Consider the following 18445-nt stretch of genomic DNA (forward strand, 5'->3'; position numbering starts at 1 on the left):
TGGGAAGTAATCAGTAAAACTTTTGTAGATTAATTTTAACTGCTTAGACAAGGAAAAATGTATTGAACCTTAGAAGTACAAAAAGAAATATTACAACGGTATACAGAAATACAATAATGACTCAAAATACTTCCACTGAAATGCAACAGAAAAACTGTAAGCCATTCTATCTTAGAAAAGAAGCAGTCCTAATGAAGTAGATTTTTGAAAACTATCATACAGGTAAGCTCATTAGTTGCAATGAAAGTTCTCCCTGCTGATCTAGGAGTACTTAATGATCAGGATTTGTTATGTCTCAAAAACAAAGGTACTTTTTAATTCATGTGATAGCTCACTGAGGAGGTTTCAAATCTGGAAACTTTTAAATGATGATACATAATACATGTATAAGAGCACAAAAACACTCCAAAGCAAACACAGACTTACTTAATTCAAAACATTACATTTTCTCCTCAAGTCTCATTCATTAATAAAGTAATATAATAATAAAAAAGTTATGCTCAACAATCACCTATACTATAAACAGTGTTTCAGTGATGGCTTTTCTGTGTTAAAGATGAAGCTGGCTGCTCCCTGTGAAACATATTAACGGTATCTGTGGACCCATCCACAGACACTAGACTCCACTCTTAACAGATGGAAACTGAAAAGCCCTCAAACCCCAGCACGCCCTGCTGAAACACCAAAGCAACAAACTGAAAAATACCCAGAAGAACCAAACCAAGTTACAGTTCTGGAAGTCCTTATCAAAGGTAAATATTTTTAAAGAACAAATTAGAATATTAATAAAGACTTTTAAGTATGAGTCAACATAAATATTTTAAAAATTTCATTTACAGCAAAACCTGCTAAACAATAAATTCTACAATAAAAAATACATCTACTCAACCATATTTTTCTCCAGGAAGAAAAACTCCCTGTGTATTTCAAGGTACTTTGTACCATGTTTTCATCCACTACTCTGTTATCTATCAAACTGCTTAATGTCCATCAAGAACACTCATTTCCAATTTTTTTCATCCCATTTGGTCAAAAATTCCAAAATATCAGAATTCTCTCTTTAGAAGAGTTGATTTCCCTGAGTTAACGGACCAATCAGTAAGAGTTATTCTGAATATCACTGAGTAATTTTGAATGTTGCCAACCCATTCAGATCAATGCCCTTTTGCCCTATCTCAGGTGGTTTAACACAAGAAAATAATTTCAATTATTTTCCCTTCTTGAATCCTATTAAAACATCTATAACTATATATATGGAAAGATTCTTCTTATAGCAAGGACTTTTTTTGGTAGCAGAGGGGTAAAGTAAGTAATTCAATCATTCATTATAACACTAGGATTTACTAGTAAAAATTTAAGTAAAAAGCTTATTTTTTAAAGCTTTTGTCTTACAAATCAAGACAGGCCATATGAAATATTTACTTCAAAGAAACATACATCTCAGAACAAACTTTCAAAGAAATCTCATCCAATCACATGTTTCTTTGTCAATAAAGTTCTATAAGCCTCATTTTATAGAAGAAGAACAATTTAAAGGGAGTAGGAAAAGATAAAATTGATTTTTTTAAAGAAGAAATATTCATTCTAACATGGAAAACAATAAAATATCCTTCTTTAACTTGAATTCCAATATTAAAAAGAAAATAAAGAGATTATAAAGACAATTTCATATTACTAATGACCAGTAGTCAACAAAAAAAGAATACAGATATTCCAGCATTCTAGATGAGTTGTTTTCCAAAATGTATTCATAAATTGGTTGTTTGACACCAAGTACAGTTGACAGAATCCATGTGAAATATAAATGAAAATTGAGGCCAGGTGCAGTGGCTCACGCCTGTCATCCCAGCACTTTGGGAGGCTGAGGCAGGCGGATCATGAGGTCAGGAGATCAAGACCATCCTGGCAAACATGGTGAAACCCTGTCTCTACAAAAATACAATAAATTAGCTGGGTATGGTGGCGGGTGCCTGTAGTCCCAGCTACTTGAGAGGCTGAGGCAGAAAAATGATGTGAACCTGGGAGGCGGAGCTTGCAATGAGCCGATATCAGGCCATGGCACTCCAGCCTGGGCGACAAAGCGAGACTCTGTCTCATAAAAAAAAAAAAAAAAAAAAAAAAAGGAAAATTGAATTATTAAGGTAGTCAAAAAATTATATTTAAATCATATTATAACCAAGTATTAATAATAGGTCTATCTGTTCTATAACCCTTTACGGCCTGATCTAAGCCCACAATTGAGACTAGAATCAGGTTAGAAATTTGGGCATTATTTTTTGTCTTACAAATCAAGACAGGCCGAGTGTGAAAATGAAACTCTGGCAGATATGGTGTCTTCTATAACAAAAAAAGAGAGCACCAACAAGTTGGGCAGAGATAGACTCGGTACTCAGGCAAGTGGGGACACTGATTGCTGGTTCTGGTCTCAGGTACATAATAAGCTATCAGTGCCTATGAATGACATTGAATCAAGAGAGCATCGCCCTGGCCAAAGTGGAGATTTAGCAGTAGAAGGTAGGGCTAGCAGGTATCCATAAGGTTTAAACTGCAAAACAAAGTAATTTATAATATAAGGCCTCATCATCTAACTAAACAAATTAAACTCATACCTGCATTCATTACAACTCACAATATTCTACAACTCTCTATTTTTAAAATGAGATACTGGGTATGAAAACACTGTGATAAAGTGGAAAGTATATACAAATAAAAGGTATAATTTTCAGTCTTTTAGCACTGAAGACCAGAGCCATGAAATGTTTCTTAAAAAGGCACAAACCTTTACTAGCTTTGTCTAAAGGTTCCAAATCACCCACAAAATTCAGTATATCAGGGTACTTCTCTTCACATACTTCCACCAGGAAATGAAGTAGCGTTGTTTTCTGATCTGCTGACTTTGTGTCCTTTAGCTAAATAGAATAGGAGGGAGAAAAAACACAGAGTCATAAGTATGTTGATATTCTGTCTACTTAAATAATGTTAATACTGTACTTTGTAGATAAGGACTCAAAGTTGTAAAATTAGTTGATTTCGTTTTTGAAAAACAACTATTTAAATACTTGACAAACTACTTTTGACTTGCTGCTGCTTGGTGAAAATCATTATTTGTTGCAAAAAAGGAGTAAGTTTAATCCAGTATGCAATGTTTTATAGAAAAAAAAAATATGTGGCAAAATGTCTAGGAAAACAGAGTAACCTATGAGTCTATTTAATAGGAGTATTTAAACATCCCTGGGCATTCATCCATTTATCACTTGCACACACTCATAGAATGCCTACTAGACACTGTAGTAGTTGAAGATCTAACAACAAATAAATCACAGACTTTCCTCAAGAAGCTGTTTAGTTAAAAAATATACATATTTTCCTTGGTGTGACAAACAGTATAGTAAAAATAATCACAAAGTTCATCTAGGAGGACATGGCATCAGAACTGAAACTTCAAAGACAAGAAGTTGTATGGGCTTAGGGAAGAGAAGGAAAAAATACAAAAGTGCAATAACACAGGTTCATGCAGCAGCATTTACAAGGACTATAGATGAGGAAGGATATGACACATCTGAGGTGGCTGAGTGCCTCCAGAATTAAAGTGTATCTGTATTAGGGAAGGCAAGTAGGGACATGGCAAAGATATAAATCTGAAAAGACCAGAAAATAAAAGGAAAGGTAATGTCATGCAATGGAAATAGGATTTTGATTTTGAAGTAATGCCAGTTTTCCATCTAGATGAGAGATGATCAGATATACATTTTAGAAAGCTTCCTCCAGTGAGTGTGGCTAAAAAGATTAGGGCAAGAGTACTAAGAGAAGCATGAATAGTAATTAAAAAACCCGTGGCAATAATCAGGCAGGGAAAGAGGGCAGTCTGAACAGAGGTTGTGCCTGGGAAATGGGGACAATGAGACCATGTGGGTGTGGAAACCCAGATGCTGTAAACTAACACAGGTCAGAAAAGATGAGAAACAGATTTGTATGAGGTGGCCAAAGAAGAAAATTGTTTGCTTTGGACAAGGTAACTTGGAAGCTTTTCGGCAGTATCCAGATGTCTTGAAAGAACATAAATTTATCTATCTATGTATAGAACACGTTTTCATTATTTTTTTTCATGATTGCCCCCTAAGGAGTTTTTAGGCAGTTTTTTCCTAATTGCACCTATAAAATTTTAAAACCACAAAGGTGATGCATTTGTTTATATACTGTATGCATTTCTGTGCTTTACACCGAAAAACTAGTTAAACAAGTAAAACATTTTTGCTCTCCAAGAACCAATTTTTTATCCCTGAAAAATACCTATTGAAGATACATAGCTAGACCTCAGAGGAATAAACTGGGGCACCAACTTGTGACCAGTTGATCAAATTAACATAAACAGGCATGTAGAATGAATGAAAAGAGGATACGGGCTTGACATGACCAGGGTGGACCAATCCTAATCTGAAATGGCTAAGGAGTACAATCACAGGGAGAGGTAGTAAAGCAAAAACTTGAACAATGATAGAAGTTATCTTGGGTTTTGTGTAGCGTTGGGGTAGAAAGTATTGGCAAGGAGGAGTGGTATGAACACAGGACTAATAGGTAATCTAGTAGCATTCCCTACCATCAAGTAATCATTTAGAGCAGAGATACAAATAAAGGGTTAAAAAAAATGAGTCTTTTCCACCAGAATTTAATTTAGAGCTGGAAATTCAAGGCATATCTAATTAGGCACAGCCCTATTTACTTGCTTCCTTTCCAAGAATTTCCCACTTTAAAATTGATTCCTAAATAAATTCCCATAAGTAATATTTTTAAAAATCCAACCTCACTAAATATTCTATCACTATCAGAAAAATACCAAATAACTGTGAATCTCCGGTAGTGGAAGAATGAGAGATTTCTGTGCCATCAGACATATTAACATACTGACTACTTATTGATTCAAAAACTATCATAGCCCTGAGAACAGTGAGTTACCCACCTAGACAGCCTTACTTTCACAACATGACACATGTAATAGGTTTAAATGCTATGCTGACCTACACAACATGCAAGTTATACAGTGGTTCCCAGTACTTTAAAAACAGACTGAATATGAACACTTAGTCCATTATTTGGTACCTTATTTAAAAGAAATACAGATTTCACAACATAGAGCTGAGTGTTTTATAAAAGGACGCTTCAAAAATATGACTCCATTGACTACCTAGACAAATTGTCACTAACATATGTGGATGATTTGGCAATGTTAGAGCATGCCCTTGACTAATTAATAGTCTTGAGCAAGTTACTGGACCTTAGCTTTCACACAGGTAAAATAAGAAAATGAAACAACATAGAAACTCTAAACTCACCTTTTACTCTAAAAATATTAAGTATATATTATAGTGGAACTAAGAGTTAGTAGACACAGTACAATCTAATTTTAAAAAACTAGAAGAATGGAGAAATGTATTAATAATCTCATTTCAGAGTTATTTCTGTACGTTTGGGTCACTTCTATAGGAATCATTCTATAGGCTTCTGTTTTTACATATAGACTCATGAATGTCAAACACAATTTTTAAAAGTTTCCTTACAATCCTATAATTTCATTCATACTATCATTTTAAATAGGTAAGGCCAGATTAAAAGCAGCAAACTCTTACAAATAGTTTTCTCTTTGTACAGCCACCAAAAGTTAACATGAAAGCTGTATTCTGTTTTGTTAAAAACCACCCTAGTAGCAAAGATCCTTTTTCTCACCTACCCTCATTTACAGCAAGGACTACTTGGGGAACATCCTTCCTACTCTGAACTCTCAGCAATCCATTATCACCAGTCTACACCCTTGTAGTCTGTGTGGAATGTTAAGACAATCACCATCTACTTCCATAATTTGTAAAGCCTAGAGAGAGTATTCCAGTAGTATTTGTGATATAGCTAAACAGCCAGCAACTGCTAGGATTAACGTATCAAGAAATCTCAATGATGGAAGAACAACCAATTGGATCAATCTTGGTCTTTATTTATAAGCAATGAGAATTCAGAATTTAGAATCATGGAACACAATGTAGTTTGTAGCAACTACTAGTTTAATAAATGTTAAGTACTCAAGTCAAACACAGATTTGAGTTATTCAGAGACAATTATAAAGCTAAACACTGATTTAGGTGGAGGGTGCTACCATGGGTTGTCTTGTTGAATACATCAACTGAGTAGCAAGCAGCATACTGGGAACAGTCTAATATTAAAAAGTACACTCACTGAATAGTAAAGCGTAGCACATTACTCCTATCATTTCAAAATGGGTATTTAACAATTGAAAGACACCATTCAAACTTTCAAGTAAATAAAATTGAAACTAAGCCTAATAAATAAGAGGTTCAGAAAAGAAGCACGTTGTTGATAATGCATGGTGTCTCATTTAGAAATTACTATGCAACTCTAAACTCCAGGGCAGAGATTTTTCATTCATGTTCTAACATTCTCTAGAAAAATTTCACAATGCTGCCAAGACACTCTTCCTGCCTCAACTACTCTATTCTCTCCTTCCCCTCCCTCTAATCATTTTTCAAAAAGTCTTCCAAAAGCATGAAAGCATAAAATATATTAGGTCCTTATCCATTTGCTCAATATTTTTTTGTTTCATTAATGAACATTACCAACTAAAAAGGCACATTCTACTTCTACTCCTATCATATTCATTCATATCATAATCAGTTTCTGAGTTAGAACAATTAAATCTTGGAAGACAGTGTTAATTTTGTTGAAGATGAGTAACAACTTAAGTACACTTTGCAATGCTAAATCTTGGAAAGAAAATAAAATATTGGCTTTAAAAATATGTTCAGGTTAAAAGTATGCTTTATTTAAACTTTAACAGTCAGTGCTTGACAGGATTTCTATTGTATTATTGTCAAGAGATTTATCTTACTGATGAGTAATCATCACTGTTAAATAGAATTTCCTATTTATGTATTGTTTCTTTAAGGTACATTTAATGTGGCATAAATGTCAAATAAACAAAAGATGGATGGAGTTTCTCCAACCACTCTGTTCATTCCAGACAAAATAATGTTAAAAGTGGATCCTGTAATAAATCATGGCCTAGTTGTCAGTCTGAAGTAAAACTCCCTTGTAGTTACAGTGTAAGGTTTGGGGATATTTTTGAGGTATTCAGCACAAATTTGGATGACATTTAAAGAATATTCCATTATCTTAGTTACATAGAAATAATTTAAATTTAAACCCTAAAATAAAAACTCAGCATCTTGATGATCTTCAGAAGTCAAGGAACTAGAATCCCTTCCTGTTTGAAATAATGAAACTTACATCCTAAGAATATTATCACATTAATAACTCTATTCCGCATCATTATGTTCCTATAATCTAGGTATGTATCAAAGCAGCATTGAATATTTAGATGTTTAGATGCTGTGGACATTAGTGACCACCAGAAACATGACAAAGTTCTGAAAAATCTTGTCATGGCACCATTAACAGTTTAGAAGAATGCAACCTTTGAATAATATTAATGCTGAGGATGACAGTAGCAATTCTTGTTTGGTACTTACTATGAGACAGACACTAGTCAAATAATATAACACATGTTAACTGCTTAAAACATACAACCCCCAACTAGCATTATATCCATTATTTAAAAAGGAAAAAGGAAATTTAGAGAGATCATATAGCTTACGCTGGATCACATGGAGCCAACGATTGGAACGCATGTCTGTGTGAATACAAAGCTCTTATCCACTATAAAATATAGTTTCTTTATAGAAGTCTTTAGCCTAGCTTATTATTAACAAAAGAAAGCAAATTCTCAAAAAATGGTAGTAAAACAACAAAAGAGCACTAATGCAATTAAAAATATTAGCACCCTTTAACCTGCTAATTCTAGCATGGAAAGCATCTAAAAACAGACACCACGCTCCCTTGAGGTCATTTCTAGCTCTAAGAGCACAAAATTCTATTGTTTTATCTATAAAATAAATGAAATGCCATCTGAATCATATCAATCAAATAGCAACTCTTTATATATTTCTAATGGATAACTGCTGACAAAATATAATATCACATGATTGAAGAAAAAGGTATCTATAAAGTTTAACCTTCAATGGATTTATACAACTATATTTTAATAGCATCATATCCCATTTCAAATCTTTTGCAGAATAAAGTGGATTGTGTATGCATAAAATAGCATAAAGGTATCCATGTGAAAATGAATGTATGAAGACACACTGACAAAGACTATATCACAGTTGCTCAGATAGAAAGCTCAAAAAGTCAATATGGTAGTACAAATTCACTAACAAAACCAACCACCATTATAGAATGGATATTGTTTTCTGGTATGTGTGTGTGCTTGTGTGCTTGCCTGGTATTTTGTGTGTGTGTGTGTATTTGAGATGGGCTCTTGCTTTATTTACACACACATATATATATATATGTTTAAATATATATATATTTTAAATAATCATTGCGCTAATGAAATTTTTCAAAACAAAACAGTATCATTCCAAGACAAATGGCAATGAAAATCTTGAAATAAATAAAACAAGATGGTTGAGGCAGGAGAATTGCATGAGCCTAGGAGTTCAAGACTGCAGTGAGCTATATAAACTCACCACTGTACCCCAGCATAGGTGACAGAGTGAGACCTCGCTCTTAAAACAAACAACAAAACAAAACAAGCCCGAGGTGCTTATGCCACTGCCATAACCATAACCGTTAATACTAAAATACAACTTTCTTAATAATTTTAAAGATAGAAACTAATTGATATTAGGTAAATTAGATATTAAGGCATACAAATATTAAATTACTTATGGCACTCATATATAAAAACAATTTATATTAATTTTCATTTTAAAATGATGAGAATTAAAACATTAAGTGACCAAGAAAGTGCTTTAAATAATGTGGACTTCCATAATTATAATATGCTACCATATCCCCACACACTTTCTCTGAATTATATTTTTAACACATTTCTCTTGAATTACAGTGAGTGTAGAAACTTCTATATAAAAAGCATTTTTGTTTTTTAGTAAAAGTTTAGCATATTACATTGTCTATTATATTGCACTGTTCTGTTCATACGGCCCCCTTTTTCCCGCAAAAGTTATAAAACAGCTCAATGTTCTTTATAAAAAAGGACTATTTTCAGTTCTTTTAGTACTGAGAGATCAGAAAACACACATTCATAACAGGCAAATGGGAAAAACTACTAGAATAAACAATCTGCAAGGGAACAAATATGATTAGAATACAAATATATTTTTAAAACGCTAAACTCAGATGATCAAAGACATAAAAATATACAAGATACTGCTTCGCCAACTATATCAGCACTCTCTACCCTAACAAAAACACTCTCACCAAGAACAACGAATCATGGCAGGGTTGCAGTGAGACCGGCACTTTCATAGTGCCAGTCTATGAAAGCCACTGCAGGCATGTGCAAATCAGTAAAACCTCCAGGCAAATAATTTAGTAACATATGTCAAAAATTTTAAAGATATTCTTGTTTGGAGTAGTTTCAGAAAATTCACTGGAGTCCAATACTGTCCAGCCAAAGCTATATAACTAAACTGCTATTTTAGAGCACGGATTTCTTAATCTAATAATAAGAATTTCTCATGGGAACAATTAACAAAAATTGGAGAAAGTGCTTAGAAAGTGAACATGTTTAGATTGTTTATACAACTGGACCAAATACATTAATTTTAAATTAACGCTTTTTTAACCCTTAAAATTTTATTAATAATTAACAGACTTTATATTTTAGAGCAATTTTAGCTTTACAGGAAAAACGAACAGAAAACAGAGTTCCTATATATCCTTCCCTATGCGAACACACAAATTATCCTGTGGTAAACATTTTACATTTGTGTGGTACATTCGTGACAAGTAATGTATCAGTATTGACACGTTATTGTTAACCAGTTTCCACATTAAGGTTCGCTCTTTGTGTTCTGCAGTTCTATGTGTTTTGATAAACTCAGTGTTATTCATCCATCACTACAGTGTTATACAGAATAGCTTTACCACCCTAAAAAATTCTGTGTCTCACCTATTCATTCTTTCCTTCTTCCCTCTCCCCAGAACCCCTGGCAACTACAGATGTTTTACTGTCTCTAGACTTTTGTCACTTACAGAACATCACATAGTTGGAATCATACAGTACATAGCCCTTCCAGTCTGGTTTCTTTCACTTAGCAATAGGAATTTAATGTTCTTCCATGTCTTTCCTTGGCTTAAGGAGATCATTTATTTTTAATATTAAATAATATTCCAAATGAATATACCATAGTTTATCCATTCACCTACTGAAGGACATGTTGCTTGCTTCCAAGTTCAGGCAATTACGAATAAAATGGCTATAAACATTTGTATGCAGGTTTTTGTGTGTTGTTTTCAATTCATTTGGGTAAATATCCGGGAGTGTGATTACTGGATGGTTTGTTCTACATATAGCTTTGTAACTGCCAGTTATCTAAAGTTGATGTGCCATATTTTGCTTTCCCACTAGCAATGAATGAAGGTTGTACTATATACTAACCAGCACTTGGTGCTGTCAGCGTTTAGTATTTTAGCAATGCCAGTACATATGCAGTGGCGTCTCATTGTTTTAGTTTGCAATTCTTTAATGACATATGCTGCTGACTATTATAGGGTCAGAAAAATTACAGCTCCATCCTCTTAGGGTCCTTGCTGGTCTGACAATTTAATTTGACGTGAGATAGATTAACAGGAGAAACGTGTAATGCAAGTTTTCCGTAGCACAAAGGCCATCAAAGGAATGAAGATTGAAAGAAATAGAGTCAGTTACCCATATACTGGGTTGAGCAAAGAATAGTTGTTAAGAAGCAACTACATTAGGTGGGAAATTATTTTTAACAAGGCCTCTACAAAATTCTCTTTGTTGAGACTTTTTATTGTTGAAGATTAAAGATACTGCATCTTTCTGGTATAGGAAGGCCATCTTTTGCATCAAAATTTTATCTTCTGCTTTTAAGAAATAGCAAGGAGGTCAAAGTGATCCTTCTATACCTACTATTTTTCAAGTATCTTTAAATTAAATAGTCAATATACCAGAATAGCAGATTTTAATCCCTTCAATATTTACTTAACACCTATACGTTTTGATGGGTATCTGTTCACATCTTTTGATCATTTCTTTAAACTGGTTTATTTTCTTAGTTTTAAGAGTTTTTGTACATTTTAGATAAAAGTCTTTTATCAGATATGTGTTCTGGAAAAATTTTCTTACAGCCTGTTGTCTTTTCATTGTCTTAACTGTTTGCCACAGTTTTAAATTTTAATAAAGTTCAATTTATCAATTTTTTTCTTTCATAGATCATGCTTTTAGTGTTATATCTAAAACATCATAATCAAAACAAAGGTCACATAGATTTTCTCTTATCTTCTATAAAATGTATAGTCTTACATTTTATATTTAGGTCTATGATAAATTTTTAGTTAATTTTTGTGAAAGATATTAGGTCTGCTAACTTTTTTTTTTTTAATGTAGATGTTCTAGCACCTTTTCTTTAAAAGAAAGACTATTCTTTCACTATTGAATTACCTTTGTTCCTTTGTCAAATATCAACCAACTATATTTATACGAATCTATTTCTGAGGACTATATTCTGGTCCATTATTTAATTTTTTTTTTTTTTTTTTTCCCTGTGGCTAATACCACAATCTTTTCCTTACTGCAGTTTTATACTAAGTCTGGAAGTCAGAGTGTCAGATTTCCAACTTAGTTCTTCTTCTTCAGTATTGTGTTAGCTATTCTGGATCTTTTGCCTCCCCATACAAACTTTGAAATCATTTTGTTAATATCCATAAAACAACTTGCTGGAACTCTCACTGGGGCTCTATTGAACCTATAGATCAAGTTGGGAAGAAATGACACCTTAGCCATACTGAGACATGCTTTCTATGAACATGAAATATCTATTACTTTATTAGATCTTCTTTGATTTCTTTCAAAGTTTTGTAGTTTTCCTCATACAGATCTTATATGTATTTTGTTAGATTAATACCTATGTTTTAAATTTCCAATTCCAATTGTTCATTGCTGGTATACAGGAAACCAATGGCTTTTTAAAATAGGGGACCTCATAATTTAAAACTTTGATATCATTGCTTAACAGTTCCAGGAGGTTTATTTTTTGTCAATTTGGTGGCGGGGTGGAGGAGGGGGTTCTACATAGGCAATCATTTCATCTGTGAAGAAAGAGTTGTGTTTATTCTACCCCAATTTTTATAGCTTTTATTTTTCTTGTCTTATTGTATTAGCTAGGACTTCCAACACAATGTTCAAGAGGAGTAGTGAGAGAAGATACACCTGCATTGTTTCCAATTTTAGGGAAAAAACATCTAGTTTCTTACTATTAAGTATGATGCTAGCGGTCGGTTTTATGTAGATGTTCTTTATCACAACTTGAGGAAGTTCCCCTCCATCCCTAATTTGGTGAGAATTTTTCTCATTAATGAATGTTGGATTTTGTCAAATGCATTTTCTGCATCTGTTGGTGAGTTTTCTTCTTTAGTTCATTGATGGTGATAGATTACATTAACGGATTTTCAAATGTCGCACCCAGCTTGGATGCAAATAATTAAAAAGTGTTCCCTCTGCTTCTATTTACTTGAACAGATTTAGAGAATTGAAATTATTTCTTCCTTACATGTTTGATAGAATTTACTGGTGAAACCATCTGAGTCTTGTTCTTTCTGTTTTTGAAGGTTATTCATTATTGATTCAAGTACTTTAATAGATTCAGATTATCCATTTCCTCTGGTGTGACTTTTGGTAGATGGCGTCTATCAAGGTCCATTTCATCTAGGTTATCACATTTGTAGGCTTGGTCGTGTTAATAATACTCTTCCGCTATCTTTTTAACATCCATAGGATCAGTAATGATAGTCTCTCTTTCATTTTTGATACGGGTAATTTGTATCTACTTTTTCTCTTGGTTAGCTTGGCTATTGATCTTTTTAAAGACTCAATCAGATATTGGTGGGTTTGACTTTATTAATTTTCTGTATCAATTTCATTGATATCTGCTCTAGTATATATTAGTGCTTTGTCTTACCTTCTTCAGAGTCCATTTGCTCTTCTTTTTCTTGTTTCCTAAGGTTAAAAATTATTATTTTTAGATCTTTCTTATTTTCTAATGTATGCACTTGATGCTATAAATTTCCCTGTAAGCATTGCTTTCATTGTATCCAACAAAATTTTATAAGTTGTATTTTCATTTTCATGTTTCATATAAGCAGATCAAACAGAATGATTTTAAATGAGATGTTTTTGTTTTTTTAAATATAAATACAGAAACTTGTGAACTTTACTTAACAAAACACATGCCTGATATATCTCAAGTGATATTTTTCAGTTTCTTCTGGTGGTGGTGGATTATGTACCTCCCAATGCTGGAACCACAGTTCAAAGCCAGCTATGACACATTTCATCATCATCCTCTCCCCATCCCCCAAGAACAAATGTTCATAGGTACCAATGGCTAAGTATTACTATGTGGATAATAATGTTGCATGTTTTGTCTCTGATTCCAAAAATGTAGAAACAATGCAGACCCTTGATAAAGGAGAGGTAAGACACTTGTTAGAGTATCAGGAATGGAGTGTCTTGTTTCCGTTTTTTATTTTTCACTTATAAAATATATAAAAGAGAAATCTGAATTAAACAGGGATGGTAATATTCACTTTAGGTGCTATCTCTGAGGAGGCAGTTGTCTATAAGCATGATGCTGAGGAGGATTTGGAGGCTGGGTGTTTGGGGGAAAGCGTAGTGTGATAGAGAAGCTATGTTTGCTGTGAGAGCAGGAAGATGAAGGCCCACAAGTAGCCTATTTGCTGAGCCTGAGCAAAGTCACTCTATCTTTTATAATTCTATTAAAAGAATCATTCTCATTTACAACATTTAATAGCAATTGAAAAACAAAGGTGACGTGAAAAGAATTTACCAAAATGCTATTTAGAAAAGCCAATTAAATATTTCTTAGAAAATGTCATAGATTAAATGTGTTAATGAATGAGTCAAAGGGGGTTGAGCATTCTAAATAGTTTCACATTGCTTTGGAAATCAGTATTTCTGTGATTTAATTGGCTGCATGTAAAATAAGAACGGCATTTGTTATTTGCAAGTCTTTGGCCCATACTGCTTTACTTTAAAAGGTTGCCAAAATTTACTGGTATAATTTTGCCAATCTAATAAAGAATAAAAATCCTTCCCAAAATAACCTGAATGCAAATGGAACAATGGATTTGCTTGGCAGAGATCTTTCTTAAAAATAAATTCATAGAGTAAAGGAAAAAGTGATACATAGGGATCAAAATTTCACAAAAACGACTCACAGTATTAACTTGTGTGAGTGTGACAGGTATGCAAAATACAAACTGCCTGAAATAGGCAAAGGTATCCTGTCTCATGCTTTTATAGTCACTGAAACTCTTCTTGTACAAGGTAGAGACTTGCAAAATGACTCGAGAAACAGCCCTTCAACTTATTTCAGTTCCACTACATGCCTGAAATTCACACTCCTTTTCAAAGTTTTCATTTTCAGAGTAATGTTTAGCTTGGCATGAGAGGAAAGCAGCAATTTTTGAAAATATTTTCACTACTCATTCTTTTTTTTTTTTTTGAGACGGAGTCTCACTCTTTTTACCCAGGCTGGAGTGCAGTGGCACCATCTCGACTCGCTGCAACCTCTGCCTCCTGGGTTCAAGTGATTCTCCTGCCTCAGTCTCCTGAATAGAGTAGCTGGGATTACAGGCGCCCGTCACTACGCCCGGATAATTTTTGTAGTTTAGTAGAGACAGGGTTTCTCCACGTTGGCCAGGCTGGTCTCGAACTCCTGACCTCAGGTGACAGGCCCGCCTTAGCCTCGCAAAATGCTGGGATTACAGGTGTGAACCATGGCGCCGGGCCTCACCACTCATTCTTAAGTGAAGAAGTCAAGTTGTTTCTTTTTTGTTTTGGCTTTGGTGTTGGTTAATTTTCATTTTTTCATGTTTGCTTTTGATTCCAGACCACCAGTCAGGGATTTTCCATTCTGGGATATGAAAGCAGGGCAGAAGACCAAGTGATTCACACTTCAAGTTGAGTATTAAACTCACCTAGGAAGTGGTTTTAAAAATGCCACCAGTCAGGATCCACAACCATTCTTTTTCTAAGTTAATTGAACTGTGTGGGGACTGCGGCATCAGTATTTCTTAAAGGGTACTCCAGGTTGCTAATCAATGTCATCCGAAAGAGATTTGTCACAATTTTGGAAAGAGTCTCATTAGGCTTGGTGGAAACATTAAAGAACATGAGAATTCAATGTTTGTTGTTGTTTATGTTGTTTTAATTATCCCCATCACAACTCTGGTGGAGTTATTCTACTTTTTCCACTTTTTGCTTATAAAAGGAATATCCAGAATCATATAAAAAATTCATGCATTAGAAAAGAGAATTTAGGAAAAAGTAATTTTGTCTGTCACCCCGTCACCGTCTTAGCACCTAATCCTCAACACCCATAGCCCCATTACCATGTATTCTTCGATGACTTCAACTTTGAGATGAACTCATTAGATATTCTACTGCCACAGAAAAAAGAAGGCTTCCTACAAAGTGACAGTATGGATAAATTTAAAGTGGGATCAATAGTTACTTGTTTCTGCAATTTTCCCAAAGAATAACAGCATAAATACTAATAAAAATTAGTTATTACATGTGGTAAACTCCTTCAAAATTTGTATCTATTACCCCAATATAGGAAGTCAGTTGATTTAATCACCTGGAACAAAGAGCTGCATCACCTTGTTGTACTGATCAGAATGATCTGTTACTCAGAAATTATACATCTTATTAGACATTAGTAAACATTATTAAAAACATGTTATAGCTATTATATGTGGATTAGTAACATCTGCTTCTTAAATTTACCAGTCAAAATTATCTCATATATTTTAATATGATGTTGAACTTTGATGGTGGGGTCAATTCACTCTTTACCTAAAATCCTTTGAAAAAAACGAACTTGGCCCTATCAACACGTCTCTTGGAGAAATATCTTTGACACTAACCAGATACAAACTTTTCTAGGTTGGCACATTGGTCAGATAAACATCTACCATCTGCCAATTTAATTTCTAAAGATATGTTTTCCACTTAATCAACAGCAGTCCCCCCACTCTCAAAATTAATATAATCTCAAAATGCCTATTATACATTTTTTTTTATCTAAAGTTCAGTACTACATTTGGAGGATTTTTTAATGACAAGCAGTTCTCTATTATTTCTACAAGGTTTATCCTTTTAAAAAGTCAAGCCATCAGAAAACAAGGTACTTATACTATTTTAGCTAAACTAGAAGTAGCATTACTGTGACCGAAACGTACATCTTGTTTCTCATCATGAGGGTTCGCATGAGGTGCCAGGTCCTTAAGAGGCCCAGAATACGTATTTTGGGGGAGAGGGGAAGAGAGGAGGAGAGAGGGAGATGGTTCTAAAAAAAAAGATTCTGATGAAACTTACTCATTTGTTGTTTATAACACTATTCAACATGTTTTCCTTTTGTAAAGATACATATGCAAAATTTCTTATGAAGGTTTAATCAGGGAAAACACTGTTTTTGCTCATGAAGTGAAGTCTTCGCATCACTTTGATCACCAAAAAGTCAAGCACCTATACAGCAACTTTAATTTTTATTTAGATCTTAATCATAAATTCAGTTATATTTACCTTATATGTCATATTTTACTTTTTTGTCATATGCCACATCAAATCTTTGGGATATAAGAAAGTAAATCTTTTTCTTTCTGAATCCAGAGATATTATAGTTATTCATTGCCATCCTGACTACAAATGTCTACAAAGCTACGATACAGCTCCCCAAACTAAAGTATAATGGGCATGAAACTCAAGTATTCATGCTCTTATTTCTAAACAATGCAAAGTTAATTTAATATGAATTTTCATGAATTTTTCATACTTGAGTTAAATTTGTAAAGGGCATTTAAAAGTAAGGATTTGGGATATAAAATGTTAAATGTCATATAATTATCCAGCATGTTTTAACAGATTAAAATACTTCCCTGTCTTTCTACTGTCAAATATATATGGAATTCCTTGTGTAGGAGCTTATCATCAAACCAAATGCTTTATACTCAGTGTGAAAATTCAATCACAATTGTCAAAGATCAAGCTGCTACTTCTGATAACAAATATGATGAGATATCATCTTGTTCAATATATGCTTTCAACTTGACATGTAGGCTAATAAAAAACATGAAGGTGTAGTATTTATTTTGTTTCTTCCACAACAGAAGGCTCCTAAGAGGGATGATCAAAATACTTAGTATCATTGCATGAAAATAAAGTCAACTCTTTATCTGCAGACAGATTAACTGGTTTGCCAACTAACTGTAGTAAAATAATAACAGCTACGGTACATTTGTAAAAGATTTTAAAATTACTATGCATCAGTGATTGTATCTCAATGAGAGGATGTCTATTTATTTTCAACTACAAAATAAACATAAGACACTACTTTTTGTCTTATGGCAATAAATTTCATTCATTCAAGCTATTTATTGAGTACTTACTATATACCAACCACTGTAGTAGGCTATCTTACCTCAGTAATCAGACCTAGTCTCCTGTCAACAGCTTTCCTTAGAAGAAGGCATCAGGACATGAGGAAGAGCATGCAGCCAGTTTTTTTGTGAGTCAACTATAGTTCTGAGATGTAAAACTTAAAGAGGATCACAGACACTTCTGCACGAGGAAACAGACTGTAGTACACGTGTGGCTGTGGACTTAACTTTCCCCTATCTTGCCCCCCACCCTGTTTTTCTTACTTTGCATTCCTTTTCAGGGAAAGCCTGAATCTGCCATTCTTGCTTGCCTCCTTCTCCTTCAGCTTCCAAGTTCATAACCAGCACACCCTGACAATTCCTCATATGTCCCTGAATTTGTATACTTCCCTATATCCCCACTACATTCTACCTCAAACCCCTCTGCCGTTACCTTAGCCTGGAACTCCATCATCTCAAAGCACAATGATAGTTAACTTAGTGGACACTCAAACCTTTGCCGAATAATTAAAAAAGGAAGCTTCAATTATATGCCCTTTAAGATACTGAGGTAAACAAGAGTAGAATAACAACAAAAAAACCCTGATCTTATTCTCCTTTGAGCAATCACTTCAAACATGCCAGTAGCAATATCTCCCATTAGTTGCCTAAGGTAGACAATTAGGAATTATCTTTGACCTTTCTCTCTTCTCTGCCATCTCCCATACCATCCTTCCTATTACCTTCTCAGTTTGGTTTCCTCTGTTGCTCTCTTAGGTCTCACACTACATGTCAGTCAAACACCAAATACCTCCTCACTGTAACCCTCTAACCCAGCGCTGTCCAATAGAACTTTATGCAATGATGGTAATGTGCCATATATATGCTG

At 33.9% G+C, this 18445-nt stretch overlaps 1 protein-coding gene across 2 annotated transcripts in view; it reads right to left on the reverse strand.

The window, feature by feature from the left end:
• DIAPH3 (diaphanous related formin 3) overlaps window positions 1-18445 on the reverse strand; it is a 494792-nt gene that overhangs the window by 187061 nt on the left and 289286 nt on the right. For both annotated transcript variants that reach the window (XM_065533305.1, XM_065533304.1), the window contains one exon: window positions 2780-2909. In XM_065533305.1, the coding sequence (XP_065389377.1) occupies window positions 2780-2909 (130 nt within the window). The remainder of the gene's footprint in view (window positions 1-2779; window positions 2910-18445) is intronic.

The sequence above is a fragment of the Macaca fascicularis genome, chromosome 17 (assembly GCF_037993035.2).
Source record: "Macaca fascicularis isolate 582-1 chromosome 17, T2T-MFA8v1.1".
Taxonomy (NCBI): Eukaryota; Metazoa; Chordata; class Mammalia; order Primates; family Cercopithecidae; genus Macaca; species Macaca fascicularis.